Genomic DNA, 22,398 nt, shown 5'->3' on the forward strand with positions numbered 1-22,398 from the left:
AATCTGGTCTTTCAAATCAAAACCATAGCCGGGCGTGGTGGTGCAGGCCTTTAATCCCAGCACTCAGGAGGCAGAGGCAGGCGGATTTCTGAGTTCGAGGCCAGCCTGGTCTACAAAGTGAGTTCCAGGACAGCCAGGGCTATACAGAGAAACCTTGTCTCAACCCCCCCCCCCCAAAAAAAAAAAAAAACCAACCCACCCAAAAACCATAAAAACACACACACACCAAAAAAAACCCACAAAACAAAACAAAAAACCAACCAAACAAACCCCCATGGGCTCCATCTCAGATTGGTAATTGTTTGAGTCAAGATTACATTATGTTGTAAGATCTATTCTGAAACTGCAGCACATATTTTGCATTTTCTTGAAGTTTTTGCAATCTGTGCCTTACCCCCTGTAAGAAATCTCAATTGGCCCAACTCAATGAAAAACCAAAAAAACCAAAAAACACTCCCCAAACCCTCTAGAACAGTTGTCAACAAAATGCAAAAATGTTCAAATATTATTTAGGTCTTGTATGCTATAGTGTCTCAAACATGCAATTGCTAGATTTTGTGTTAAAGAAATGGGCATAGTCATATTCTAATAAATAAGCAGCTAATAGATTGGTCCTGAGGTCCGTGGCTTAACAGCTTTTGTTGTTGAACATATCTGATACATCTCCAGTGGCAGGGACCACACTCCTTCAGAAAGCCATAAGGCATACCCCTTGTCCTTTTTTTCAAGACAGGCTTTCTCTGTGTAGTCTTGGCTGTAATGGAACTCATTCTGTAGACCAGGCTGGCCTCGAACTCAGAGACCCGCCTGCCTCTGCCTCCCGAGTGCTGGGATTAAAGGCGTGTGCCACCACCCCTGGCTGCATTTGTATCCTAACCACTCATTACATTATATTGAAGCTTCTGTACTATAATTTTTAAAATTTGGTTTGTCTCTTGTCTATCTCCCTTGCTTTTCATATGTATATACCTATTTTTTTTTAATTATATTTCTTTACTTTGGTGTGTGCAAGCGTGTGTGGTGGTCAGGGCTCCTTCCATCCTGTGGGCCCCAGGAATCAAGTTCAGGAGAATCAGATTTAGAGAGCTTTAGCCCCTGAATCATCCTGCTGGCTCCCGTGTTTTCTCTTTGCTGATTGGTTATGCATTCCTAAACAATGAAGCATTGTTTTGTAAATGGCCTGAGTTTTCAGGCGCATTGGGTATTCTCAGGTTCTCCTTTTATCAGCTAACCTGAAGCCTTGTTTCTGTTTTTTTTTTTCTTTTTATCTACTTTTCTTTCAGCCCTGTGGCTGACAAACAGATAATCTGGACTTCTGTCCATGCTGTCTCAGTGGGTGGCCCCTGGGATCTCCGGTGAAACACTGTGTTAGTTAATTAGTTTTCTGGCATCACTAATACAGATCCTCCTCAGTGCTGGAGTTTGAACCAGGCCCTCACCCTTGCTTCTGGGCTCCTTCCTCAGCCCCCCTCACACGCAGACCACCCCCCCCCCCCGCCCTCCTCAGCGGCCCCCACTTGCCATGTCGTACAATGCCGTAACTCACAATTCTCCTTCGGTCTTCCTAGTGCTGAGGCTAAAGATGTACAAGTCATATCTGGCTCATCCTTGGCCCTTTTTATTTATTTTTTATTTGGGGGCACAGCTTTACTAAGTTGCGCAGGGTGGCTTCAAACATTCAGCCACGCCTCCCCTTCTTTAGGAAAAGGGACTGCACGCCCCACATCCAGTCCAAGGCTTTGAATTTCAGTTTTGTCCCTTACTTTGTGTCTCCGTCCCAAACAGTGAGCGGTTATTTGGAGCATGGCATCGGCTTGCAGTGTGTGGCCTATGGTGTCTCCAGGCCATCAGTTTTGTTGATAAATTAAGTTGTGGTCTCATGGAACTCTATAGTCAGCCAGTATCTTTTTTTCTATCTTACTTTGGAAGATCCTAAAAAGCAAGGAGAAGAAAATTTAAAAATACCTTTCATGTGTAAAGGGCTATGAGGATACACAGATAAAATATGCAGTATGGAATTTTCTGTAAGTGTGTGTTTTTCCTCCCAGTCCCAAGCTCCTGAAAATAATGACTCTGAGACTCAAATATATTTACAAATACCTAGGCCATATAGCTAGACTTATTCCCCAACTGGTTTATAATTTAATAATCCCATTATTCTAAGTTCTGCCATGTGCCTGTTTACCTGACTGTCTTCCTCTATATCTGGGGCCCAGTCATCCTAAGCCTGGCTCTAGCCCAGAATCCTTACTGCCTATTGGATGTTCCACCTTCTATTTCCTGCCTCAGCTACAGGCCAATCAACTTGGATTGACAGGTGTTGCATCCATACAGAACACAAGAGACTTTCTCTACAAAAAGATCCCCACTCTGCTCCTAACATGCTAAGGTGATGATATCAAAGGCCTGTGTATCAAGAGGGGCAATGCAGGAACTATTAGGAAAGACTCCCAGAATGCCTTGCTGGAATCAAAAGCCACAGTGATAACATCTGCCAGCCTAATTACCTCTCCCCAAGTGAAAGCAGATGTTTTTGTCCCTGTGATCATTTCCAAAATTAAAAAAAAAAAAATGGTAAAACAAACCAGACCAAGTTTTAGTGGTTGATGTCATACAATTTGTTGAAGAAACTACAGGCTCTTGTTTTTTCAAATAAGTGCTGTTAAACCATTAAAAATCAATTTCAGAATTTTGCCAGCGATTACCATGGTTCACCCCTGACTTTGCGGGTCTCTTTGTTCAGTTGAGAACTCAGGGTCACAGCTGCCTTCCTGTAGTGCTCCAGCACACGTGTCTACCATTCTGCAGGGTTAGGAGCTGGTTACCGAAATGGTTCTCAGCCTTCCAAATCCGTGACCTCGTGTGGTGACCCCCAAACATAAAACTGTTTTCGTGGTTACTTCATAAGTGTAATTTTGCCACTGTTCCGAATCATAATGTAAATACCCGACATGCAGGAGATCTGATATGTGACCCCCGGGAAAGCAGTCGAGACTCGTTGGTCTATAACGACGGTAGGAAGATAGTGCTAAGCTCTGAGATCTGAGCAAGCGGATACATGCTGTTCTCAGGCATGTATGGGATGCCGTCTGAACAGGAGAAGCCCACACGATGTGGGTTTTAAATATCAGAGAAGGGCAACTTTTGATAGGCTACTGGGGGAGGGGTGTGGAATGGTGAACTCTGGAAGAGAGCAGCCTGCATTTTCTGGCAGGATCTGGAGGTATAGACAGATGCTGGCTCCTAAGAAAGTCTTTGAGGAGCTATGGACGTTCTGCAGTTTTCTACACTTTCTGAAACAAAGCTGCTTCTTGACACACTGGTTTTGGCACCACGTTTTGGCAGCCAGAGCCAAGAGGTGGTGGCCCCACGTGTTTAACAACACTGTCCCTGCTGAGACACAACACACACATCTACTCACCCCAGATAGGGAGCCCATGACAGACCAAAGTGTGGCTACCATCTGAGTCTAACCTGGAGAACCAATAAGTTTTATTGGGGTTACCTACAGGAACAGAAATGACTCAAAGACAGCCGCATCACCAAGGCCACCCCAGCCAGCATGGGTGACAGCTCACAAAAGCTGGGATCTTGGAGCCCACAGCACAGCCTGCAGGCAGCTGAGCAGGTTGCAGAGTGTGCTTTGCAGGTGACTCTGGTCTAAAGCTCTTGCAGGCAGCTGCTTCCCCCAGGCAGCTGTCTGGTCTCAGACTCTGTGCAGCTTGGCTTGGCTGAGGGTTGACTTTGCAGCTTAGTTGGCTCTTCTGCTTCTTGGCAGCTCAGCCTCTCTTAGTCGGCTTCCTCTGGCAGGGAGGGGCCTAGAGAATCTGGTCAGTTTCAGGGACTTCTTGAAGCTATGGAACGTTCCTGCAGGATGGAGTGTTTCAATCTCAGAGGAAACTATTCAGGACACCAAGGTACCAGACACAAGCTAGCCCTTGCCAGGAGGTAGGGAAGCAACTCCTGGTGGTAGGAGCCAGGAATAGTGATTCCCCAAAGCGTGAGATCTTCCTATTAGGGAACATAATGCCTTCTCGGGCCTCTGTCTCCACTTCTGCCTGTAGGATCCCAACCAGCTGATCCGTGCCAGCGCGCTCCGGGTTCTCTCTAGCATCCGTGTGCCCATCATAGTGCCCATCATGATGCTAGCCATCAAGGAAGCTGCCTCGGACATGTCACCCTACGTTCGGAAAACAGCTGCTCATGCCATCCCCAAACTCTACAGGTGTGCCCCAGCTTTGCCCTTTGTCTTCCAGGGCCGGGGTACCTAAACTCCCAGCCCCACCCCTGACCTTACTACGGGTTTGCAGGCTGCTTCTCGTCTGGAATAAGATAGTTTAGGGATCTGACAAATACAGGCCAAAATGGGGGCTCACATCTCTTGATGAGTGTGCGTGTGTGTGAGCCAGGCTGGGGCAGCTGTTGGGGAGCCTGGGGACAGGAAGGGCCACATTCCCAGCGATTGTTTCTCCCTCAGTTTGGACTCCGATCAGAAGGACCAGCTGATAGAAGTCATTGAGAAGCTTTTGGCAGACAAGACCACGGTGGGTATTATGAGAAGACAGGACGAGCGGTGGGAAAGGTTCAAATCCTCTGCCCTTCCCATTTACATCCTCTTGCCTTGCTTCTCCAGCTGGTGGCAGGCAGTGTAGTGATGGCCTTTGAAGAGGTCTGTCCGGAACGTATCGACCTGATTCACAAAAACTACCGGAAGCTCTGCAACCTGCTCATTGATGTGGAGGAGTGGGGCCAGGTGGTGATTATCAGCATGCTCACGCGTTATGCGCGAACGCAATTCCTGAGCCCTACGCAGAATGTGAGCCGAGGTTCCCAACCTTCCTGCGGAGGGGCGGGAGGTCACCCAGGGAAGATGTCCATACACACAGCTGTATCTCTTTCAGGAGTCCTTGCTGGAGGAGAATCCCGAGAAGGCCTTCTATGGCTCCGAGGAGGACGAGGCCAAAGGCCCTGGATCAGAGGAGGCGGCCACTGCGGCGCTGCCGGCTAGGAAGCCCTATGTAATGGACCCAGATCACCGGCTGCTGCTGCGGAACACCAAGCCCCTGCTGCAGAGCCGCAGCGCCGCGGTGGTCATGGCGGTGGCGCAGCTTTACTTTCACCTGGCGCCCAAGGCAGAGGTGGGCGTCATCGCCAAGGCGCTGGTACGCCTGCTGCGCAGCCACAGGTACAGAGAGCCCCGCCCCCACTGCAGCCAGGTCCCACTTTTCTCCCATCAGTTCCTTCCTCCCAGCTCTTTGGCTAACCTGTCTTCCACAACCCACCGCCCCTGGCCCCAACCGAGGGGTTCAGAAACCTCTAACCTATCCTTTCCACAGTGAGGTGCAGTACGTAGTGCTCCAGAACGTGGCCACCATGTCCATCAAGCGCAGGGTGAGCGTGCATTCAAGGCCTGCTCTAGCTACTGTGGGCTGTTTGGGAGCTGTTGGGAACTCGGGTGGGACGCACAGGGTTGCAGGGAAAGATGGGGAATTACAATTACCCTGTGTGCAGGGTATAGGTTTTTTCAAGACCCCAAATGCCAACCAGGAGCCGGATCTAGATCCTGAAGGGGCCATTGTGGGGGTGGGGGGTGGGGACGCCAATGAGAAAGAGTAAGTCAGATATGAGATGGGTGGGGAAATTGAGGCAAGGATGACAGCGTTGAGATGGAAGGGTCGGGTCATGGGGTCTATGGTGGGAGGGGCAGGTGTCTCTGGAAGAGGTAGATCTAGGACTGTGGTGGGATCCCCAGGAATACTATCTCTCTCTCTCTCTTGCCAGGGTATGTTTGAACCCTACCTGAAGAGTTTCTACATTAGGTCCACGGATCCTACCCAGATCAAGATCCTGAAGGTGAGTGCACGGCCTCTGATCCCAGCTAACCTGCTTGAATACCAGCCCGGTTAACTGATACTGGACACATTGGTGCCTGCCTCTTTGTGAAGCCTACCCTGTTATGATCTTGAATGCCGTGTGGCTTCAGGACTACACCAGACCAAACAGTTCCACGTGAGGTTTATTGGGAGAGAGAGGGGCAAGGTGGCAGTGGAAAGAAAAGGGAGGGGGAGAGAGAGAGAGAGAGGCGTTTCTCTTATATATGTAGATTGTGACGTGGTCACAGGTAAAGATGGGAGGTAAACCCAATGGATTCTGGGAATATGGTGGCCATTGTCTTGGCAACAGGTGTGTAGGTTGTATTGTCGCCTATGTGATGTCACAGGTTTCGGAGGTCCTGGTACCAACATACTGCAGTTAGGGGGCCCGTGACAGACCAAAGGACAGATATCACCCAAGTCCAACTTGGGTGAACCAATAAGATTTTGGGGGTGGGGATGGGGTTGCTTACAAGACTATGGGTGAGGGGTTACTTACAGGAACAGAAATGATTCAAAGACAGCCGCATCACCAAGGCGACCCCAGCCAGCATGGGTGACAGCTCACAAAAGCTGGGATCTTGGAGCCCACAGCACAGCCTGCAGGAGCTCAGCAGGTTGCAGAGTGTGCTTTGCAGGTGACTCTGGTCTAAAGCTCTTGCAGGCAGCTGCTTCCCCAGGCAGCTGTCTGGTCTCAGACTCTGTGCAGCTTGGCTTGGCTGAGGGTTGACTTTGCAGCTTAGTTGGCTCCTCAGCCTCTTGGCAGCTCAGCCTCTCTTAGTCTGCTTCCTCTGGCAGGGAGGGGCCTAGAGAATCTGGTCAGTTTCAGGGACTTCTTGATGCTGTTGTGAGTTGTTTTCCTTCCTGCTCTTGAGCTTCCAGCGGGATAGAATGTTTCAATCTTGGAGGAAAAACGGTTACACAACTGCGTGGTATGTAGCAGACACTTCCCAGAATAACCTAATTTTCATAATCACCCCCAAAGCCTGTATCACTTGCGTTTTATATTTTAATTGTAGACTCCAGGAAGTGATGTTACTAGTGTGAAGTCATCAAACTGCAGTTCTGTCTCTCATGTACCTGCCCCTTCAGACTTTCTGCAACACATACACCAACAGGCAAAGCGTTGGGATTCTGTGCCTTCTTCCCTTTCCCATTCTAATGCTTTATTATTGGGCAATGTCATTGGACAGTGACTAACTTTCCTCACTCATTAGTGTGTTTACTACTACTTCTGATACTGGATCTAGGGACCCAGGGGGTCTGGAGAGAGCCCTTGCTTAGTGTGCACAAGGGCTTGGGTTTGATCCCCAGCACCCCATAAACAGGATGATGTAGCACATGCCTGTCATCCTGTCACTCAGGTGGTGGAAGCAGAAGGATCAGGAATTCAAGATTATTCTTGGCCATATATAGAGTTCAAGGCCAATTTGGTCTACTTGAAACACTTGTCTCAAAACAAAACAGCAACAATAAGTAGGTGTTGATATAGCAACTCAAGGTGAAGGAAATGGGCCAGAGAGCCTGCTCTTATTGAGCTTATAGTCGTGTTGGGAGGCAAAAAGCACATTAAACAGCTAACCACAAGATAAATGGAGAAAATCCATCTATGCAATATGTCAAAATTGAAGAGTGCAGAGAAATATAAATAGGTGGCATCAGGGCTAGAGAGGTATCTCAGCTGCTAAGAGCATTGGCTGTTCTGCCAGAGGAGGAAGGTTCCATTCTTAGAACCCACATGAGGGCTCATGACCACCTGTACCTCCAATTCCAGGGAATCCAATGCCCTCTTCTGACATCTGCAGGCACTGTGTGTACAGGGTGCTTAGACAAAACAATACTCAGAAAAAAATTAGAAATTTAAATTAGCATAGGTCCACCTTCATTTGGATCGAGGAAGTGTTCCTTGAGAAGATGGAGTCCAAGCTGAGACCTGGTAAATGAATGTGTGTTACCTAAGTAAATGCAAGGTCAGAAGTGGGAAGAACTGTTCCATACAAAAGGAAGAACATTTGCAAATGCTCTGAGGCAGGGAGAATGGATAGATCATCCTTGGTTTGTGTCCTCAAAGGAAGTGTTTTCTGTGGAGGTAGGAGGCAGCATGACCGTTCTTTGCCTGTACTTTGTCAGGGACTTCATTGAGGAGGAGGCAAATTGAACTTCTTGTGTTTTTGAAGAAGGATCATGATCTAGCGTTTCCTCGTCATTCTAAGCATGTGCAGAGCTGCCCTGAGTATTGCTTTCTAGTCTGTTTGTAATAAAATCCCAGAAAACCCGTGGGTCACACTGGCCACTTTCTGCCTCTCTGCCTCTTTGCAGCTGGAAGTGCTGACCAACCTGGCCAATGAGACTAACATCCCCACTGTTCTCCGGGAATTCCAGGTACGGCAATGGGCTAACCTCTAGCCCCCAGGCCCCAGGCAAGGTGTCCTGAAGATCCCTGTGCTCAGAGAGAATTGCCCTGATGGGTCTCATTTTCTGCAATAGCCCAAAGCTGGAGAAATGTTTCCTTAGATTCCCCCTTTCAGAGTCTTCTGCTGACTTTAGGCTGAGAAATCCCTGGATGTGGTTTGGAGACATCATAGTCCCCCAAGACTTAATCTCTGGCATGATGAGTTATCATACGGAGGTTTGGGGGTGTTACAGCTTTAGTCTACTTGAAGCCCTTGACTGTGAGGTTACTACTCACTAGATGTTACTGTGTCATGATGTTCCACAGACCTACATTCGCAGCATGGACAAAGACTTTGTGGCAGCCACGATCCAGGCCATTGGACGATGTGCAACGAACATAGGCCGAGTCCGTGACACCTGTCTCAATGGCTTGGTGCAGCTTCTGTCCAACCGTGACGGTCAGTGTTTGCCTGGAGAAGTGTCCGTCCTTGATGGTGTCTGTGTGCCTGCATGTCTGACCCAGCTGGCCAATGGTTACCCCCTTGTGTGTCTAGGTACAATGTGTGTCTGTTGGCTATCTGCTTCAGTTAGTGTGCAGGTATTGCTGTAACTGAGCTGTTTGAGAACTGCAGGGGGCTGAGGAAGAGGATGGCCAGCACACTACAGGTGCACCTCTCCACCTGGGTGTGGCCATCTGACTGTGGGGAAGAGGATGGACAGCGCACTGCAGGTGTGCCTCTCCATCTGGGTGTGGCCATCTGACTGTCCTGGGGCTTGTGTTCTCATTCCCATTCCCTAGAGCTTGTGGTTGCAGAGTCAGTGGTGGTCATTAAGAAGCTACTGCAAATGCAGCCAGCGCAGCATGGCGAGATCATCAAACACTTGGCAAAGCTCACAGACAACATCCAGGTGAGGGAACAACTCGGGTGTTTTCCCACCCCAACATTATCCCCATGGTTTCTTTTTCTGTTTTTGCTGTGTTTGTTTTAAGACAGGGTTTCTCTGTGTAGCCCTGGCTGTCCTGGAACTCACTCTGTAGACCAGGCTGGTCTTGAACTCACAGAGATCTGTCTGCCTCTGCCTCCCAAGTGCTAGGATTAAAGGAATACACTACCAATACCCAACCAAATGTTAAATATTCATTTTACTTTAAATTTGTGTGTGCGTATTTGTGTGTGTGTGTGTTCTGGTGTATGTGCTCTTGTAGAGGCCAGTGGTTTCAGATTTCCTGGTTCTAGAGTTCTATGCAGTTGTAAACAGCCTAACGTTGGTGCTAGGAACTGACCTTGGGTCATCTGCAAGATCAGCAAGTGCTCTTACTTTCTGAGCCATCTTTCTAGCCCCGTCCCCATGACTTTAGGAACCTGTAATCAAATGCTTTAGCTTCACCCAGATCAACCTCCAAATGGGCCCTGCATGTTCTTCAGGTAGAAGAAGGAGAAAGATTAGACTGTGACCGTGTTCAAGCTATCCCCACGGGCTCCCTCACAGAGCTCTTTAGCCTTTACCAGAACTCTTTATTTTCCGCTGAAGCTCTGACTAAGGATGGCTGACTGATTCATCTTTGTGTTTCTGTTGTGTTGCTGGGTTGAAATATCCCTAATGCCATTCCTGGAGATTCAGGCAGACTGACATGGCAGTACAGCAATACATTTAGAAAACCATGGCTCATTAGGACTTGGCAGCTCTGTTCATGCTAATGAAACCATGTGGAGGAGGGGGTGCTGCATGTAAAAAGCCCACCTTATAATCTGTTCTACCCCTCTGCCTCCATCCTCAGGCACCTATAAGACAGTAGGCCAGCACAAGCTGCCATTTCCTTGGCAGTTCACCCCCCCCCCATCAACATGTTTCCTCTAGTCCTAATGCCTGTCTGTATGCACAGGTGCCCATGGCACGAGCCAGTATCCTCTGGCTCATTGGAGAGTACTGTGAGCATGTCCCCAAGATCGCACCTGATGTCCTGAGAAAAATGGCCAAGTCCTTCACAGCAGAGGAGGACATCGTGAAGCTGCAGGTCATCAACCTGGCAGCCAAGCTGTACCTGACCAACTCAAAGCAGGTAAGGAGTGAGAGACATCCCCACCAGCTTCCTCTGGACCCCCAAGAGGCGCCCTGGGCAGCATTCTTTTGGCTTTCCCCAATAGGTCTGAAAAGATGTATCAAGATAGGTAGCTAGTCTTCCCAAGTAGCCATTGCCACCTCAGTGTCCATAGGTGTACTTGAGACTCTGGTTGGGGTCACCATTGAAGAATCCCCCGTGAGGCTGTGAGTGTTCATGTCTTGAAGTTAGAGAGTGCTTATCTGTCATGTCTGGAACATGGATTGCGAAGTGCTCATGCTGATTGAGCTAAGTGATGGGCATTGATGGGAGAACATGTATCACAGGGGGCATGGACTCTGCATCTTCCCCAAAGTCTGCTGATGTCTGGGCTGTCTATGCCAGGGTTGAGGGTCAAGGCTGTGTTGCAGCCTGGGTGCTGTTGGTGACCCTTTTCAAAGGTAAAAGATTATGAGAGATACTATTGCCAAGGATATGGTTCAAGTAAGTTGGAGTAGAGTGGTGCTTAGAGCCTGTGGGCATCCAGTGTTCCCTGAGATAGTGCCAGTGAATTCTAGTAAGGCATAGCGGGCCGAACTTTTTAAGGAGCTGGAGATTCCAAACAACAGGTAAGTTCAGCAACACTGAGATTGCTAAACTGCAGTCCATAGGCCGAACCTGGCCTGTTGCTTGTTTTTTGACAAAGATTTTAGTTGGAGCACATTCATTTATGTATTACCCGCTGGTGTTTACACAGTATCACACAGTACAGTATTACATGCTGTAGTGGCAGAGCTGACTACTTGAAACAATGTTCCTACTCTACACACCCTAAAACTCTCTGTCCCTTTACAGGAAAAGTTTGCAGATACTTTAAAGGAAAATATCTGGATGAATGGATTAGGCTATAATCTAAAGTTAAGCTGTCACCGGAGACTCTTCTATACCCTAAAAGGGGCTTGTTGCTGTCTTGTGGTAGTCTTAGGGTCACAGCTCTTGGTCTTTACTACGAGTTCCTTTGATTCATGGTCCCTGGCATGAGTACAGGGACTTGAGTTGGAATAGGCTGGGCCACCAGGTGCCAGGACTCTTGTCAGGAGTCAGATGGGAGGGCAGGAAGGACACATAGTGGCAATGAAGTGAGTCTGAGTCTTGGTGTGGAGGAGCAGCCTGCAGACAGCCAGTGACACTGGGAAGCAAATGTTTGTGTGCCGTATTGTTTGAAAGGAGGGAGGAGCAGGTTGGAGGAGCACTTGGGAAAATGATGCAGGGCTGAGGGTGTAGTTCAGTGATGGAGCACATGCTTAACACGCCTAAAGCTCTGATTTACTGGGTTCAGTTCCGAACATCCAAAGAAAACAAACCAGAGAGCTGCATGATCGGTGCTCAGGTAGTGAGGAGTCTGGCATGTCTACAGTTACCATGGTTCTAAGGCCACTGTGTTCTTCGTAAGCTTGGGTGGGCCTGCCTGCACTACAGTTGTCACTGTCATGGTGGGTGGTAACAACTGGCTTCTTTATTGGCTACTTTGCTTCAGAGTGGGTAGTGTTAGCTCCAGGGACTCAAACTAAGGAGGCAGGACCACCAAGTATTGGGGGCTGTGACTAGACATCACTGCCAACTACTTGTGCATGTATGCATTCATTCATTCGTCCACCCTCTCTTCTAGATGCTCTCTGAGCCTTAGGTACAGGCACATTTAATAATAGGTGATGTCACATTTTAATACCTTAGGTTTTCCATAGCTTCATAATGAATTACTGTCAACTTGGTGGCTTAAGATAACACACCTACTTTCTTTGTGTTTGTTTGTGGTTTTGTTTTTTGAGACAGGGTTTCTCTTTCTCTGAGGACCAGGCTGGCCTCAAACTTCCAGAGTTCCTCTTGCCTCTGCCTTCCGAGTGCTGGGATTAAAAATGTGCACCAGTGCCACCCAGCTTTTCTTTGAAATTTTTTAATGGGCCAGGAACCTGGTCTGACAGTTTGGTCCTATGCAAGGCTGTCTGTCCTTGAAGGATGGGCCAAGGTTGGGTTTTCACCTGGTGGCTTTGTTGAGGACAGCTTCACTTCCCAGCTCACCTACAGTCAGCATTGCCTGTGATTTTAGCCAAGGTCCTGACTCCTTACTGACTGTCAATGAGAGACCACTCTCAATTTTTAGAGACTGTCTTTAGTTCCTTCCGTGTGAGCCTCCCAGTGTGGCCACTTATTTTTTCTAAGCCACAAGGGACAATGTCTCTAGAGCCTTCAAACCAGCAGGACAAGTCTCTGTGCTCATTATCTTTGCTACATTCCAAAGTCACAAGCCTTGCTCACACCAAGGGCAAATTACACCAAGCACAAACACCAGCAGGGGTGGGCTGCAAAGCCTGGATTATAGAATTTATGTAGGTTACTCAGAGTATGTACTTTAGCTTTTCTTGAATAGTCAGCTTGGGTGGCAGTTAGCACGAATGTTGACACAGGTTATTGAGAGTGTCCCATCATGTTCTTCCCTGGCAGCCGGACCCTCTTTGTCAATAGAGTTCTTGGTATACTGACGTGACTCATGGGTTCTTTTGAACAACCTCTAATTAACTAGTGTGTGTGTGTGTGTGTGTGTGTGTGTGTGTGAATATTAGTACATTGTGCCTAGGTGAAGCGGGGTTCTGTGACACAGTTTGGACTTTGTAAATGTGAACAATGGCTCTTTAGAGGAAGCAAGGATGATGGATCATTACAAACAGTCTTGCAGTATGTCAGCACCTGGACCAGGCTCTTGTCTTAATTGTTGACACGGAATTAGGACTGTGAACAGATGGATCCAATCCTTAAGTGATTTCTCTAGGATAAGGCAAGGGAAGAAGATAGTCTGTTATCAGCCACCTGTGAAGCCTGTGAAAGAAGATGCTGTCCTAAACCAGAAGGGGAGGGAATGAATCCGCTGCTCCATCTTCATAACATGTCGACAATATCTGCTGGTCAGATGGTCAGACGGGAAAGGCAGGCCAGTGGTGGAGTCCATCGCAGTGGCATCCCATGTTTCTTCTAAGTCTGTTGTATTAGGAGAATCTGGGGCTGAAGTCGTAAGTAGGGACTGAGCTGAATGTTTGGCATCAGAGTCCATGGAGGACATAGTGTAGATGAGAGTGGAGCCATAGGGGTCCGTAAAGTGATATGGGGCAGTTCTGCCACAACAGCAGCTCTGATTCTGGGCCAACGCCTGGAAATCTCACCCCCTCTCAGATATCTGCTTGATGGTCAGCAGGGTACGCACTCTAGTCATGGTTGGCTGGATGTCATATTTTACCATCACAAATCTTCAGAACCTAGTCATTCCCAGGCTCTGTCTTGCTGGTGCCTGTAGGTTCTCTGGTGTTAGCTGGTGCCTGGTGCTATTTGATGGTTTTGATCTTTGTCACAGGAGACACAGAGATCTGGGTTAAAGGCATAGGCACTGACAGGGAGGGGACAGGTGGGCCTCTAATCCAGGCCTGGGTACAGTACCTATGGGCCCCTCAACCTTGAAAAAGCCACTTTCTGATTCTCTATCTCTGTGCATTTAGAGTTACAGAGACAACAGGAGAGTGGGGCACACCTGGCACAGTACTCTAGAAAATCCTATATAAATGATGGCAGCCAGCACTGTCATCATGTGAAGGCAGCTTGGACTAAGCCAAGATTGGGACACTATTTGAGGACAGTATTTTGGTCCTCAGCTATAGCTGCCTCCACTGTAGACTGTGGACTCCATAGGAGCTCAGTAAGCCTCAGAGGCAGAGCTACATTGTTTGCTCCTTGTCAGAATCTTCTAGGGGACAGACTGGCATCTCTGAGATCCCCAAGGCTGCTCAGGATCGGCTCTGTGGGTTGAGCCCCTTGTTTTACTCCCTCCTTTATTGTCTTGATTCTCTGGGGATGGTGGAGCCTGGGAACCACAAACACAGCATAGTGTCAGAATCAGTAGGGACCAGAAATTAGAGGAAGAATGGAATCCAGGACCTACAGGGAGAAGAGGGCAACCTCATTTGCTGGCCCAGGGCAGTTGTGGTAGTTGGGGGCAGAAGTCAGAGCCAGAAGGCTGAAATGGAGAAGCTGGAAACATGGCAGGCGGGGAGGAAAGTTGACTAGTAAAGGGAAGGATCTCTCCTCGGTTGTGTTGGCTGAACAAAGCCCGTTCCAGGTCTCCTGGGTTCCCCACCCTCTGTTGTCTGCTGAGCCACCTTTTCTTTTCTTGCAGACCAAGCTCTTGACCCAGTATGTGCTGAGTCTGGCCAAGTACGACCAGAACTATGATATCCGGGATCGAGCCCGCTTCACCCGGCAGCTCATTGTTCCCTCAGAGCAGGGTGGTGCCCTCAGCCGCCATGCCAAGAAACTCTTCCTGGCCCCTAAGCCAGCCCCTATCTTGGAGTCATCCTTCAAAGGTGGGAGTGGGAATTGGGGTAACCTCTGGGAAGAGAGGGAGGAAGTGGCCATGCGTAGGGCCCAGGGTCCAGGCCTTCAACCACGGCTGGGCTTTAGGCAGGCACCAAGCTTCTGTGACTGAACTGGTCTGATGTCTGCTCCTGCAGTGTCCACCACAGTCATGGCTGGGTCTGCTCTTCTTGTCACGTGGGGCTTTTGCTTCCTCTCCATTTCTTAGATATCTCTTCCACCTCCCCCCTGAGCAGGCTCTGGACTTGGGGTTCTATACCAAGATGTTAGATACCAAGGACCTAGGAAGGCAGGTAGTATGATAACATGCATAAGGAAGGGACACGTGTCTAGCAATCCTGAGGATACAGTCGCCAGCACTATGGGCAGTCACTTGAAGCCAGCCCCAGCCAGGCTCCCTCTGCTCACAGTTGTGGCCTGTGATGGAAGGTTGTTTCAGTCACCTCGTTAGCTCTAGGAAACGAAGCCAGGGCCTACCCAGGGCCTTCCTGAACAGAATCTTGCTTTCCTGGTACCTCTGCATTTTCCTTCCTCCCCTAGGTCTCAAGGGTTGAAGTAGGCAGTAATGTAACTGTCCCAGGATGCAGGGCAGCCTTGAAGCCATCCTCATTCGTGGCTCTGGTTTCCATCCTATATCATTTCTCCACTGTGACCCTGACTCTCTCCCACTCTATTTCTGACTGCTTATCTGTCTCTATGAATCTGGAAGTCCACCAGACCTCTCTCCCTGCCCTTGGCTAGCTCAGCCAGCTTCTTCACCTTGTCCCGTGTAAGACTTCTTTCTAACCTGGCTGTGCCCAGGAGAGGAGCCACATTCACACTGTGGTCTCCTCATAGAGACCTGAGCAGCCAGGCCAATGACAACTCTGGCTCTGGAGTTTCCTCTCTTTAACACCTTGTTCCCATTCTGCAGTCTGTCCTCTGTCCTTTCCTCTGTCTTCCTCACAGCACGTAGGTCTACATGTGTTGCCAGGGTGCACAGGAGTCACCAGGGGATGTATCCATCACTTGCCCTTGCCTAGCCAGGGAATCCCGCTAGAATTAGTACCCAGTTTTATCCAGGAAACAAATACCCCTGCCTCTTTCACTGCCACTGCTAGCCTAACTTACAAGCCTGTCTTCAGATCGTGACCATTTCCAGCTGGGCTCACTGTCACACCTGCTCAATGCAAAGGCTACAGGCTACCAGGAGCTCCCTGACTGGCCAGAGGAAGCCCCAGATCCATCTGTGCGCAATGTGGAGGTCAGAAGCTTTGCTGTGTTCCTGTGTATGTGCGTGTGTGCATGTTGCTGCCCCAGTTCTCCTGATGCCTTCCCCATACACAGGAAGAAGACCTCTCCCTTATTGAGACCCACGTGGGCCTGCTGGGCGAATACACTGAGGTCCCCTCTGTGTGCTGTGTACTATCCTCTCTCCCTCCCTGTGTGCTGTGCCCAGATCCTTTTTTCCATGACTGGGTGCTGTCATGGCTATGAACCATCTACTCCTCTCCCTATGGACTGTACCTCTCCATTCTTCCCTTCTGGGCTCACACCTAAGTGGAGCACCAAGAAGGGATATAGCAATAGGTACAAAGGCCATGAACATCCCTCCCCCACATCCTCCAACCGTGAGGAAAGGACCTGTACTTATGACATCTTCAGGTACCTGAATGGACCAAATGCTCAAATCGGGAGAAGAGGAAGGAGAAGGAAAAGCCTTTCTATTCTGACTCCGAGGGGGAGTCTGGCCCCACTGAGTCTGCAGACAGCGGTGAGCAGAGGGGTAGAGCTGCAGTCCTGCCTATGTGCATGCCTGAGTGACTGAGCATACTCTACATGTATGTTTATATGGTCAGTGACCAAGGGCATGCACTTGTGGATGGGTCACAGCCTGTGTGAAGCCAGCTGTCCATCCCTATATGTGTGTACTGTGCAAGTAACACTTGGGTGGGTCCTTCCATAGTTTTTTGAAGTCTCAGTTGGCATCTAGCTTTGGGACAGGTCAAATGAAATGGAAGCTTTGGTTCTGAGTCTGGAGCTGGGAACCCAAACAACTCCCATGAACCCAGAAAGACCTACAGAGGAAGTGGAAAGGCCCTTCCTAGTGTGTGTGTTGGGGGGGAGTGGGGCTTCACATGCAGTGAGGAGGCCTGACACATTTCCTCTGTAGAGCCTGAATCTGAGAGTGAGTCAGAGAGTAAGAGCAGCAGTGGGAGTGGCTCCGGGGAGTCTAGCAGTGAGTCGGACAATGAAGACGAGGATGAGGAGAGAGGCGGAGGCAGCGAGAGGTAAGGGGGAGGTTCGGGTCTATTCTGGTGCTGGGGGCTTGCACACCCACTGGGTCATCTCCTGTGATGGCTGCTCTGCCTGACTGCCAGAGTCTAGGGGATCTTAAAGACCTCATGAGAGCGACAGAAAGAGGTCACCAGGGTTCTGGGGCCTGAGATGGCACCGGCCAGTGTAAAAGCTCTTCTGGGGTTGGGATAGGAAGCTCGTTTGGAAGCAGACTTGGTTGGCCCAAGGTCTCCACTCCCTCCTCCATTTTTCAGGGCTTCCTCTGTTCTATGAAACAGGGTCCAAACCAGACCATAGCCTCCTGTATGTTTCCATTCTCCTCTAGTGAACAGAGTGAGGAGGAAGGTGAGAAGAAGAAGAAGACAAAGAAGAAGAAGGCATCAGAGGGACACAGAGAAGGCTCATCATCAGAGGAAGGCAGTGACTCCAGCAGCAGCTCGGAGTCTGAGGTGACGTCAGAGTCGGAGGAGGAGGTGGAACCTGCCTCCTGGAGGAAGAAAACGGTAAGAGCATCTTCCTACCCTACGGTTGGACATCTTCCTTCCATTCAGAACAGATTGTCTCCCACCACCACAGAGAAAGCCACAGTGCTCCTCTTCCTCATACCTCTGTCCATTTTTTCCCTTTCAGCCTCCCAGCAGCAAGAGCGCCCCTGCAGCCAAGGAGATTTCCCTGCTGGACCTAGAGGATTGTGAGTCTGGGTGGTAGAAGGCATGGGGGAAGGGAGCCCAGTATGGCTTAAGAGGCACTCTGGGAGTACCAGGGCAGGTTCCTGAGATCTGGGGAGTCTGTCCTGGGTCTACCTAGTTTCCAGAGGGCTACGTGTCTCGCTGTCCACGGTGCTGAATTTCGCTCCTTGAGTCCTGGGCTCCTCTCAATTCAAGCCAAGTTCAGTTCCCTCTTCCTTATTAGTCATCTTCCTTCCTTCCTCTCCCCTCCCAGTCACCCCTCCTAGTGTCCAGCCTGTGTCTCCTCCCATGGTTGTGTCTACCAGTCTGGCCGCTGACCTGGAAGGGCTGACACTCACAGACTCCTCTCTGGTGCCTTCGGTGAGCGGGGGAGGGACTCGGCTCTGTGCTGTATTCTGTGGTGTGGTTCTGTGTGGGAGGAGCTGGGGTGTGATGATTGGGATACCTTTAGGTCCCAGGTTTTCAGGATGGGCCTAGGTAAGACAAGGATGGGCCTCACTATCCTTTGCCTTTTCTCTGCATGCCCCTCATCTTCCTCTCTAGCTGCTGAGTCCAGTGTCCAGCATTGGGAGGCAGGAGCTGCTGCACCGGGTAGCTGGAGAGGGGCTGTCTGTGGACTATGCCTTCAGCCGCCAACCTTTCTCTGGGGATCCCCACATGGTGTCTCTGCATATCTACTTCTCCAACAACTCGGAGACTCCCATCAAGGGGCTGCATGTGGGCACTCCCAAGCTGCCTGCTGGCATCAGCATTCAAGAATTCCCTGAAATCGGTACAGGGGGCCTTGGGCAGGGTAGAAGAGGAGGACCCTGGGCAGATTCAGTCTATCTGTAGTTGCTGATACCCTCTTGGGATCAAACCAGGGGCCTTGCTATAAGGAAACAGAGGTGGCATCTAATATGATTCAACACCATGCTAGACAAGATGGACTAGGAAAAAAGCAAGTTCCTATTAGGGCAGGAGGTCTCTGAGCACATTTGAGAGTGGGTGAGAGACTCCACCGTCCCCAAAACCCTGGAATCCACGGAAGGCTGATGTGCTCTGGTACAGGAGGGAGACTGGGGCCATGCTGGGCTCCAGGACAATGGTGGCTTTTCCTGTCTTTTCATTGCTCTCCTTACATCACTCAGAGTCCCTGGCACCTGGAGAATCCACCACTACTGTGATGGGCATTAACTTCTGCGACTCAACCCAGGCAGCCAACTTCCAGCTGTGGTATGTACCCAGCACATGTTAGTAGTGAGAAGGTGTGGTGGAGAGAGGCAGGGTCTGAGAGAACCAGAGCTGGAGAGGGAGGTAGGTGGGCCACATGGAATTCTATGGGTCTGGCTGCCATTCCCAGCTCTGGGTCTTACCTCACTCTTCTGCCTCTGTGCCCTGCTTCAAGATAAGATGGGAATGAGGGGGTGGATGCTGGCCTCATTTCTGCTCCTGTTTCCTTCTGCTCTTCCCAGCACCCAAACCCGACAGTTCTATGTCTCCATTCAGCCACCTGTCGGGGAGCTGATGGCCCCTGTATTTATGAGTGAGAATGAGTTCAAGAAGGAACAGGGTGAGTGCTCCCTGTGGTAGACTGGAGGACCCCAGCACTATCCTGCAGTGCTGCAACATGTGGGAGGAGCCTTTGCCCTGTAGTCACAAAGACTGGGGCATGTGGTGAAGATTGGGAAAGTGTGCACACAGTCCAGGCCCACATTCCAGTTGGGGATACAGGGAAAACAGTGTGTGCAGAGGTGTGGTGAAAAGTGTTGGGGGCAATTTTGTTTAGGACATGGGAGTCCCTATCACTGGGGAGCACTAAGAACAAAACTAGAAGTGGTGTGTTTGTCCTAGTTCCTAGGAGCAGTAAGGGGTCCCAGAAGTTACTGGGTGTGGGGGAAGATACTAGCTCTCATTTTCTGGCAGTGGAGGAGTCAGGGAAGATGAAGAAAGTCTGTCCCCTGCTTAGGAAAGAGCAGCCTGGTAACACTCAACAGTTAAAAGTGAAAAACTTAGAAAGGTGAGGCCTAGCCCTACCCCAGGGGAAGAGATGCATGGCTTTACAAAGTCCTTGGCCTTAACGTCTCTGGGTGTGGGGTAACTAGTATAGATAGTTATAAGGCCATTGCAGTAGAGCTGATGAGAGGTGGAGGCGGGATCAGAGCCATGGAAAGAGGCATGAAGGACTGGAATGGGAGTGAGTGATTGGCAGGGGGAAGCTACAAATAGTAGCCCTGAGAGGGGGAGGAGGCGGGTGATAGTCTGGCTTTAAAATCCCTGGCTTGGTATGGAGATGAGCAGTGGCCTTTCACCTAGAGCATGCCGGTGAATGTTTACTGTGGTGGGTCATAAAGTAAATGTGTAAGGATCTGAGGGTCATGTGGTCTCTGCTGTAATTACGTAGCTTTGCTATTGTCAGGTGAGACAGCCACAGAGAATATTTAAATGAATAAGTGTGGCTATGTTCCAATAACATTTTAATGATAAGTATAGGAAATTACAATTTTATTTAAGTTTCAAGTTTTAAGAATTGCTCATTGTTTTCTTGAATTTTCATCCAATGCTTAAAAACAACAACAAAACCAAAACCAAAACAAAACAAAACCAGTTGTAAGCCATTTGGGTAGTGGGTTAAATTTGGCTTATATTCTAAAATGTGTCAAACCCTGAATCTAGAAGAAAGAACAAGGCAGGCAGGAGAAGAGCCTGGTTAGTTTTGGGGAAAGGCTGGTTTGAGGTGCACTTGGGGAGGTGTTAGGATGTGACTGAATATATGGATCTATGATTAGCAAACACCTGAAGGCTGGAGTCACAAGCATAGAGGTGGAAATGGAAGCTGTGAGTGTGGTGACATCACCCTGACAGAGAGAGGCAGTGGTGGTGCGGGGGTGAGGGGATAAGAAACAAGGTTCGAACCTTAAGGAAAGCCTGCCTTCTCTAGGAGGAAGGGGGAGGGAGGGAGTGGAAAGATGCCAAGGCAGAAAGGAGCTAAGGACACACACGGCTGCGATGACCAAAGACATCCAAGATCTGGAGAGAAGGGACAGTTGAGGTGGCTTGAGGGAGACCTTGGAGTCCTCTTTGGAGGACCCTGGCCATGAACAGGGAGGAAGCAGGGCACCAATGTGAAGAACATTCTCCTTTCCGGAAAGGAGCGCCCCGAAATGGATAGACTGAGCATGTCCAGAGTGATGGACAGTGGCAAGATGATGTTCCTAGGAGTGGAAGGTGTGAGTGAAACAGGGGCAGTGTGTCAGCTCTCTGAAGTGAGAGAGGAGTGGGGAACCTTCAGAGGCTAAGTAGGGTAATTGTGACCTGCAGAGCCTTGGAGAACTTGCGGGGAATGTTCAGCTAGTTGATGCAGGTGCTAGCCTGTGTCCACCACAGCCTCTGCCCTCATCGTGATCTCTGCCCGCAGGAAAGCTGACAGGCATGAATGAGATCACAGAGAAGCTTACATTGCCAGACACCTGTCGGAGTGATCACATGGTGGTGCAGAAAGTGACTGCCACCGCCAACCTAGGTCGTGTCCCATGTGGGACATCTGATGAGTACAGGTACTGGTAGAGGGACAGAGATGGGTTCTGCTGGGGTCTGGCTTTAAGGAAGGGCGCCAGGGCTGAGCCCTTTACAGTCACCGTTGGCAGTTCTTCCCCCAACCCCTTCCTCTGTTCCCATCTTAGGTTTGCAGGGAGGACATTAACTAGTGGGAGTCTGGTCCTGCTGACTCTGGATGCCCGGGCAGCTGGAGCCGCCCAGCTGACTGTCAACAGTGAGAAGATGGTGATTGGCACCATGCTGGTGAAGGATGTAATACAGGCTCTGACCCAGTGATTCCTCAGCACTGTTACCCACTGATCTTCACCTAGCCTTCCACGTGACATCTGCTCACAGATCTCTCCCCCTCGCCTCTATTTTCCTCTCATCACCCACCTAGTGCTGGTGCTGTCTCCCTTCCACCTGTTTCCTATGGGTTCCTTAGTGACTTCCTAGGGGAAGACAGAAGCTGCTCCTTCAGCAACCCCTTTCCTCAGCTTTCTGTATGTATTTATGTAGCAAATCTCAATAAAATGCTTTCTCCCTAGATTCTGGCTCACCTTTCCTTCTAAGGGGTCAGGGGAAGAACTACTATGAGTGACTGACCCTGTGATCTTGTAGAAGAAGCTGTTCATGGCTCTCAGGGAGACTCTGGTTGTAACCTGACATGACCACCTCATGTCAGGAGTGTGTACGTATCTCTAGCAGGAACATCTAGGAAAGCATGGGTAGGTAGGCCTGGAAGAACTCCTCAGTTTCAGCTGGGTGTTATATCACAGGCCTAGAATCCCAGCACTTGCAAAGTGGTGGCAGGAGGATCAGAAGTTCAAGACTGTCTTTAGCTATGTAAGAAATCCAAAGCTACATGATCTGTCTTTTTTTTTTTTTTAATTCTTGGTCTTTTTTCTTTCCATTTGTGTGTGTGTGTGTGTGTGTGTGAGAGAGAGAGAGAGAGAGAGAGAGAGAGAGAGAGAGAGAGAGAGAGAGAGAGAGAGAATTTGTTGTAGACACATGGTGGTATATGTACATGTGTGTGTACATGTATGAAAATGTTGGGGCCTGAAGCTGATGTTGGCAATCACTGTTGCTCATTCTTCCAACATACTCATTGAAGAAGGATCTCTCAGTAGCACCCAGAGCTCACTGGTATGGTAGTGCCCCCAGCCAGCTTGCTCTGGGAATCCTGCCTTCA

The 22,398-nt window shown here is 49.6% G+C and overlaps 1 protein-coding gene across 1 annotated transcript in view; it reads left to right on the top strand.

Annotated features, from left to right (window-relative positions):
* Ap3b2 (adaptor related protein complex 3 subunit beta 2) overlaps window positions 1–21,745 on the top strand; it is a 33,919-nt gene extending 12,174 nt beyond the window's left edge. The window contains exons 5-26 of the mRNA XM_021166724.2: window positions 4,065–4,225; window positions 4,478–4,544; window positions 4,634–4,816; window positions 4,902–5,185; window positions 5,337–5,391; window positions 5,782–5,853; window positions 8,193–8,255; window positions 8,593–8,725; window positions 9,067–9,176; window positions 10,153–10,329; window positions 14,528–14,714; window positions 15,849–15,967; window positions 16,369–16,477; window positions 16,877–16,994; window positions 17,327–17,504; window positions 17,632–17,692; window positions 17,944–18,050; window positions 18,234–18,462; window positions 18,821–18,905; window positions 19,145–19,242; window positions 21,088–21,226; window positions 21,353–21,745. Coding sequence (XP_021022383.1) covers window positions 4,065–4,225; window positions 4,478–4,544; window positions 4,634–4,816; window positions 4,902–5,185; window positions 5,337–5,391; window positions 5,782–5,853; window positions 8,193–8,255; window positions 8,593–8,725; window positions 9,067–9,176; window positions 10,153–10,329; window positions 14,528–14,714; window positions 15,849–15,967; window positions 16,369–16,477; window positions 16,877–16,994; window positions 17,327–17,504; window positions 17,632–17,692; window positions 17,944–18,050; window positions 18,234–18,462; window positions 18,821–18,905; window positions 19,145–19,242; window positions 21,088–21,226; window positions 21,353–21,503 — 2,886 coding nt within the window. The 3' untranslated portion in view covers window positions 21,504–21,745. The remainder of the gene's footprint in view (window positions 1–4,064; window positions 4,226–4,477; window positions 4,545–4,633; window positions 4,817–4,901; window positions 5,186–5,336; window positions 5,392–5,781; window positions 5,854–8,192; window positions 8,256–8,592; window positions 8,726–9,066; window positions 9,177–10,152; window positions 10,330–14,527; window positions 14,715–15,848; window positions 15,968–16,368; window positions 16,478–16,876; window positions 16,995–17,326; window positions 17,505–17,631; window positions 17,693–17,943; window positions 18,051–18,233; window positions 18,463–18,820; window positions 18,906–19,144; window positions 19,243–21,087; window positions 21,227–21,352) is intronic.
* The last annotated feature ends 653 nt before the right edge of the window (window positions 21,746–22,398 follow it).

The sequence above is a fragment of the Mus caroli genome, unplaced genomic scaffold (assembly GCF_978045245.1).
Source record: "Mus caroli unplaced genomic scaffold, Mus_caroli_1 scaffold_8, whole genome shotgun sequence".
NCBI lineage: Eukaryota > Metazoa > Chordata > Mammalia > Rodentia > Muridae > Mus > Mus caroli.